The 7,940-nt window shown below is 36.8% G+C and overlaps 1 protein-coding gene across 1 annotated transcript in view; it reads left to right on the top strand.

The window, feature by feature from the left end:
* Positions 1-7,940, top strand: part of Hmcn1 (hemicentin 1) — a 474,287-nt gene that overhangs the window by 333,729 nt on the left and 132,618 nt on the right. Inside the window, exons 41-43 of the mRNA XM_023704108.1 lie at positions 587-762; positions 4,137-4,233; positions 6,675-6,797. Of these exons, the coding sequence (XP_023559876.1) occupies positions 587-762; positions 4,137-4,233; positions 6,675-6,797 (396 nt within the window). The remainder of the gene's footprint in view (positions 1-586; positions 763-4,136; positions 4,234-6,674; positions 6,798-7,940) is intronic.

The following is a 7,940-nucleotide window of genomic DNA, read 5'->3' as shown; positions in this document are numbered from 1 at the left end:
GGAAACAGGGATTGAACTCAGGACCTTGCACATGCCAGGGAAGCACTTATTCTACTGAGCCATCTCCCCAGCCCAGCCATGTTATTTTTCATAAGCTCTTTTTTGTCCCCCTTTTATGTTTAATGCACTATGAGATGGAACTAGATGATCTCTGTGTTCCTTTTTACATCTATTATTTTTAATTTCGCCTCTGTGACTTTGAGATTTCTTTCTTTTGTAAAAAAAATATAAATTTTAAAAATATTTTTCTTTTAATTCATTGCTATTTCTAAAATATTTTATAACTGATTTATTATTTTTTGAAATCTTAAGCAGTAACATCTAGTTCAAGAAGTTTCTTAAATGTGCAGTTGGTGAAAATTTCCGGTTTTAAATTTTTTAAATTAAAAAATAGTAAGAATTATTATGTTCAACAAGAATATATTTATTAGTAATTTATTGATACTTGATTGTTAACAAGGATACAGAGTGTATGAGCTGATGACTTTATTTATAATTTAAAAGCTACTTAGTATATATTTTGATGATGAATAAAGATGGTGTGCTGGCCTATTTCATTCTGAGGTAAAATTCATCTTTTACATAGTTCCACCAAATATTATGGGAGAAGAACAGAACATCTCTGTCCTCATAAGCCAACCTGTGGAGCTGTTATGCCAAAGTGATGCTGTCCCCTCACCAATGTTGACATGGTTGAAAGATGGCCGCCCTATGCTGAAGAAACCAGGTCTCAGTATCTCTGAAAATGGAAGTGTATTAAAGGTAAAGCTATGAAATAATTTCTTTCCATAATTCCTAAGCTCATAGTGTTAGTGTTACCCCTGTAAGCTTGCCTGCTCTTTATGTGTGTTCTCATTTTGTTTTATATAATTCCCAGAACACTTTTCTTAATGAATACTTTTGTTAACAAAGTTGGTAATTTTTGATATTATGATTAAGAAGATTTACATATTTAGTTGCCTGTACATACGTGTATCCAGAAGTGATTTGAAAAATAAAAGAAACACTTCCAGGAAAGGATTATAGAAATATTCTAAGGAGTAACTCCTCATCAGTTGTTTTGCCAGTCTGGAAAAACCATTAATAGGTACTCTGGATATGGCTGTGAAAATTATGACACATCTCATAGTCTTGATGTTTTCAATTTTACATAAAATGAGAAGTTTAATTATTAATTCTGTGTAAAAATGAAATAAGTGCTATAGTAAGTGTGTGTTAACTACTAACATACAGAGAATACCTTTTGTTTTGTTTTTTCTCCATAATTTTATTGATAAACAAATAACAATGAGACTGTTTCAAATCAAATTGGTAGGACAGTTTCAATAATTAACACATTGCATACATTCTTCTTAGTGGTTAGTTACTGTACAAGATGCAGACATGATATCCTATTTACTAACACCATTAGAACAAATCACTATACCTTTTGGAAGGGATAGCAAAACATGGTTTTCTGGAAGGTTCTTGGAAGACTACCTTGCTTTTCAAGCACAGATAAGGACAAAAGTCTGTTCAGGAAAACAGGTTAGTTAGGATAAACAGAAAAAAAGAATTTAAAGGTGAACTCTTAGAAATAATGTTGAGGTGAATCTGAGTGACATAGAGTTGACATGGAGAACCAGCCTAAGAAACTAAGAATGCAAGCATGAAAGCTAGAATGTTAATAATTCCACTGAATACTTACACAAATCATCATAATTTAACTGAGGAATTAAAAGGATAGAACAGTAAACTGGCCATTTACTCAGAGGCAGAAATTTGATTTTTTTTAAATTTTCTCTATGGGAAATAACTTTAATCATTTTAAAAAATAATATTTTATATTAATTTTATTGAGGAAGAGGTAGCAATGAGACAGCTTCAAAACAGGTTAGTAGGACAGTTACAATAATTAATACATTACATATTATTGTCTTCATAGTAGTTATTCATAGTACAAGATGTAGACATGCTACCTAAACACTATTAGTTCAAAACTTTCTTCTCATTGAACTAAGAGAAAGTAGCTGTATATCTATGCTATTTTATATATAATGTGTGTGTGTGTGTGTGTGTGTATTTTCACTACAAAGTGGTCCTTCACTGACAAAAGATCTACAAACTGCTGTACAGGGTTTCAGGGTAAATCCTGAAGGGATTTGACTGACCTTATCAGATAAAAAAGTTACATTTCTTGTTATATAGATCTTGCTTCATCTTGGTCTTAACCATCCAGCAGAAAAGTATAGTAATGAGGTATGAAAAGTAAAGCCATATTAATATGCTGAGCTGTAAAGGGCTCAAGTCAACAACTTCTGACATTGCCAGTCATGCGGATAACCCACTACTATTATAGACTACTGGACTATATTGGATTACTTTGCTGAATTCATGTACCTACAATATACAAATGGCAATGGAATACCCATCTCTGACAAAAGTAAACAAAAAGGGAGATATAAAGGAAGGACCATTTTGTGCAGAAATTGGATTTGAACGCAAGGAATGTAGCCTCCTGCTCTGACTACACAGAGCCTCTTAGTTGAACTGGATTATAATTGTCATAAAGTGGGCATCTTGAGAAATGGACCACAGGCATCAGTTAGTAGATAGGGCAGAAGCCTGGGAAGGAGGTGGAAATGTGGATGTGTAGAATGACAGGGACCTTGGACATTGTGCAGCCATAAAACTGAAGCTTGCTGAAGAAGGTACAACCAGAATCACCAATGGAAGAAAGAGGGGAAAGCCAAATGAGCAACATAGGCAGAATATAAAATAAAGAAGGAGGAAGAAAAAGAGCTATTCAAACTTAGAAGTATATCTCAGTGTTCTAGAAAGCATCTGGGAAAATTCCCAGACCTTAGCTCTAACGAATGACAGAGGGGACCATTGAATGCAAATCTCAGTGAGGATAGCAGTTCATTTCTTCAGATGGTGGTGAAGAAATCCTGATACCCATTGCTGTCTACCCTGGAGCTGAACTGGGCATTGTGGAGCATGCAGGTCCCATCAAGAGAGGCAGACTTATGCAGTGAGAACTTCTATGGAGTCAAGCCTAATTGGGCCATTAAAACCAGCTAACCACTGCCTTACCCAGAATTATTCACGTACATCTTTACCCAGAAGCCCACAGAGTTGTACCGCTTATTCTCCCTGACCCTCACTAGGCATTTAATCAGTGTCTATCACTTCTTTATTGTGCCCATCCCCATCTCCAACCCTTCTTATGTGCAGGCCAGCGTTTCCTGGCTTTAAGGTCCACAGCCCCCTTTTGGAGCAGGTCTGCCACAAATTATGCACCTCCGGGTGATGCAGATCTTTTATTACTTGATTCTGAGTCTCCTTATGTGAAAAAGGAAAATGTTGAATTTTAATACACTTTCTGATCTAATAGCTTTTGGTTTTCCATCTCATTCTAATTATTTTTGTTCATATGAATTACTTAATAAGTTTATTGAATACCTGCTACATACCCCTGCTGTGCGAAATACTTCCAGAGATCACTCCAACTCTGTTGATTCATCCTCTTGATTGTTTAAAATTTTTCATTGTAAACTTATTTGGTAGTAGGTCAAATGCTATTTTTGACATATCTACATGATCTTGAATTATTATATAAAAATTCTACTGAAACAGAGAATTTAAAGGTGAACTCTTAGAAATAATGTTGAAGTGAATCCGAGTGACATAGAGTTGACATGGAGAGCCGGCCTAAGAAACTAAGATTCAGGCGCCTGAAGGCCTGAATGTTCATGATTCCAATGTTTACATACTTCATATTTCCTATTAGATTATGCATCCAAAGCAGAAACAATGTGCTACATTGTGTTTCTTTATATTTTCTAGCTGCAGTATACACAATTTTTTTCCAATTTTATCTAAGTTGTACTTAAAAGGTCTTTTCAGGGTTTCAGTCATAATACAAACCAGGTTAAAATAAGGTATGACATAGATAAAAGTTGTTCAGTCTTCTTCAGTGTAGAATCTGGGTGACGGATGTGTGTACTTGAATTCATTTTACAGCTCTATATGCTTTGTGTATGTTTGAAAATCTTCAGATAAAAATTAAAAACAAGAGACCATGAATAAGTTTAACAGAAAAAACCCAGTTGTGTACCAGTATCTATCATTTCAAAGCATGGTTTTGATTTTAGATTGAAGACACTCAGGTTCAAGACGCTGGTCGTTATACCTGTGAAGCAACAAATATCGCAGGAAAAACTGAGAAAAATTATAATGTCAACATTTGGGGTAAGTAAATCAGTCCTTGTAAATGAAACAACACAGCCTTTAGTTTCACCTTTTATTAGTCTGCAAATTCTTAAAATGACATCCAAGAGACTATAATTGATTGTCTTGAGCATCAGCTTAAAGCGCTAGTTCCAGAGTGAGTAGACTGACTTCTCTAGCCCAAACATAGTACTTGTCATGACCTTGATGTCGCATGGCTTTCTTCTCATGCCTGTGTAAGATGCCCTTTAGCTTTTACAGCCAACATCTTGTAATGATCGAATCTTCTATATATGGGACAAATGAAAGTAAATCCAAAGGCCAACTTATATATGTGAGCTGTGTGTGTGAGAGAGAGAAAACAAGACACTGTACACATTCATGTAATGGGAAATGGGTATGACAAATTTTTCTCACTTGGAAATTTCCCATTTGTCACTAATTAAGACAATGCTTGTGAGTAATTACAACTTTTACTTTGGCTGCAGCTGCTGGTGAAAGTCCTCCCACTTCTAGCCTACTCAGCTTTATTTTAACTACTGTTTTATTCATTTCTAATGTATTAAGCCCTCTTAATTTTGACCATTTAAATTTGTTAAGTTAATGAAGTCATGACCTAAGATTTCCTCTCCGAAAAGGATGGATGCAATACAGAGACCTGAAGTCTCTTATTAAGTGAGCTGATGGTCATTTATTGTAGAGTCTAGTGTAACACACAGGAGAGAGAAGAGAAAGAGGAAGATTGAAGAAGGTGTCATAATGCAATTGTAAAGGTGTATGTTTGATTCCAGGTGCGCGCCACCGTGTGTGGCAGACCTTTATATATTTGATTCCCAAGGCAATAGATTGACTACCTTAAAAAGATTTCAAGATGGACTGGGATGAGCAAATTTGTATTTCAGAAAACTCCAGACATATTTAAGAAATTCAGTCATCAAGGCTCTATGATTTAGCCCTCGGGAATGTATGAACAATAGCACCTTTCCCTCAGAGAAAAAACAAAGGCAACTGAATTCGGTTTTGGAAGTAACTGAACACTGGACAGTGCTTCTCAGGCATCCAGGTGGAAATGTTAAGCAGCCAATTGGACATAAAATTTCACATCTCAGCAGGTGTTTCCATTCCAAATGCAGATTTACAACTATTTCTAATAATAGAGGACACAGGGCTAGGGGAGGGTAAAGTTTAGGATGGCGATTAGAAGTGTAGAATAGAACCAATCTGCCTAACAGTGTCATATTCTTCTGTAGAACTTTGTGTCTATAATGACATGTAAAGTGTAAGATTCATCCAGAATAAGGGTGGTGCGAGATCAGAAGGGCGAAAGTGCATGGTGGTTGAGAATACTGGCAAGGGAACAGTTGAAATTAGAGCCAGAGAAAGAGGTGGGTACACGAAAGAGAAAGTAACTGGGTGGGGAGATGTTGGAGAGATGAAAGAACTTGAGATTCAGTTAGGTTTAATGAATTGAAAATTGTCATACTTGAGAGGAGGACCCAGAAGAATGGCAACAATCCACCCTAGCGCCCTACATTCATAAATTTACACTACAAACATTCTACATGGTACAAGGGCTTCTGAGGGACAAAGGGATGAAGGAGGTCAAGGGACTGAGTAGGCTGGGTATTGGTAGGCTGGTGATAATGTAAATAGTGAGCTCATTCAGAGTGATGCTAGTGGGCAGGGAGATGGCTCAGTGGGCCGGGGAGATGGCTCAGTGGAATAAGTGCTTTCCTGGCAAGCGCAAGATCCTGAGTTCAATCCCCGGTTCTGCCAAAAAAAAATTAAAAAACAGCAAAGAAAGAGAATGATGCTAGCTCTAGATGTGAAGAGGAAGTATGATGCCGAGGCCAGTATGTCAGGTTGGTCAGTGCAAAGAATGACAGGTGAGCAAACAGAGGAGAGAAAAAGAGAAGGAAGTTGGCATGAGCCTAAGGAACGCCTTGCACAGGGTTAATTGAATGATTACTGGAAGTTGCCCTGGGGCCGATGGAGGCTTCTTCCTCCCCTAAATAATACTGCAGCCAGAGAGGTGTCCCAGGCAGTTGGCCAGGGACTGTAAATTGAAGGCTTTGAGAGAAGGGGGAGATGTGGAGGCAACTAGGGAGGCAGGCTGTGCACATGATATGTCATCATTCTTAATTCTGCTATGTCTAACCTATCAACGCTGGGCAGACAAATCTGTCTGTATTACATTCAAATGTGGAGGTGCCTTAGCCTTAGCTTTTTCATTCCAAGTACGAAAATGCCTGTAATAAATTGAATTGCTATCTGAAAATGAGGAGATCTGTTATTATTTATTCTACACCTTACAGATGACTTTTAATATGATATTGATATATTAGCATGCTGATTATTTTCTTACATCATTTAAGTAGAAAACTGTTTTGATACACAGCATCAGGGAGGTTCTGTATGAGGTAGTATGTGTCAAAACAGTAATTTTCTTTGGTTTCTTTCAGTGCCACCAAGCATTTATGGTTCTGACGAACTTGTTCAAGTCACAGTCATTGAGGGAAATCTCATTACTCTCTTGTGTGAATCAAGTGGAATTCCACCCCCAAATCTCATTTGGAAAAAGAAAGGTCAGTTTTCACCTCTAAAAAGTAATAAACTTCCAGTGTTAATTTCTTTTGTCTTATCATTTAACTTTATGTTACAGAGTAAAAACAAAACCAAAAGCATAAATAAATCGTAAAAACAAAGATAGAAACAGAGTAACAAACAATAATACATATGGTACAGAATTTCAAAACGAATAAAAGTTTAACAATGGTTGTTTTATTACATGTTTTCATTGTCAAATCTGTTGCTCAGATTAATAGTTATAGTTATGCAAGATTGGTCAAATAATTAAACATTAATGCTTACTTTCGATAAACCTTAAATTTTTCTTGTCCATTTTTTATTTTATTTGTTTCTTTTTCATTTTTATTATTTTTTATGTACTTGGTACAGGGTCTATAGGATCTACAGGGTCTCACTACACAGATTGGACTCATAGTGATTCTTCTGTTTTCAGCCTCCTAAGTGCTGGGATTACAGGTGCGCGCCACCACACCCAGTCTCAATCGAGGTCTCAGCGCTCCCCAGGGGCAGGGCCGGCATGGCATGCTGGGAATCAAACCCCAGCCACTGTGCTCTACTTAAGCAGGCACTTTAGTCTGCTGAACTATCTGGCTGGCCCTTTTACTTCTTATCTTTTTAAATTTGCTTATTTATTTTTATGTATTTAGTAAAGGATCTTACTACGCAGCTTGGACTTGTAGTGATCTTCATGTTTCCAGCCTCTCCAGAACCAGGATTACAGGCGTGCACCACCACACACAGATGGCTCAGCACGCTCAGGGACAGGGCCAGCATGGCATGTAGTGCTGGAGATCCAACCTGGGTCCCTGCACTTGGCTAAACAGGCACTTAGTCTGCTGAGCTATCTCACCGGTCTTAATTTTTTAAATTTGTTTTAAAGAGAGTAAAATTTGTATTGTTTTAAGTTAGCATATCAATTGATAAACAAACTTGCCTGGCATATACTAAATGTCCTTTACATTATACCTTAACATGTGAGATTTCTACAGTACGGAGCTAGAACTTTTTATATTTAAGAATAACTGCTCCCCCAAAATAGTCACTCTTGTGGTCCCATTAATAGACTTGTAATCAAATGCATGTGGGCAACAGCATGATCATCTGAGAATCCATTACTGAGAGAACCTTTTTTTTTTTTT

This window comes from Octodon degus, unplaced genomic scaffold (genome assembly GCF_000260255.1).
Source record: "Octodon degus isolate 3935 unplaced genomic scaffold, OctDeg1.0 scaffold00188, whole genome shotgun sequence".
NCBI classification, from domain to species: Eukaryota; Metazoa; Chordata; class Mammalia; order Rodentia; family Octodontidae; genus Octodon; species Octodon degus.
The sequence above is the reverse complement of the archived record's forward strand: the minus strand, read 5'-3'. Positions and strand labels throughout refer to the sequence as shown.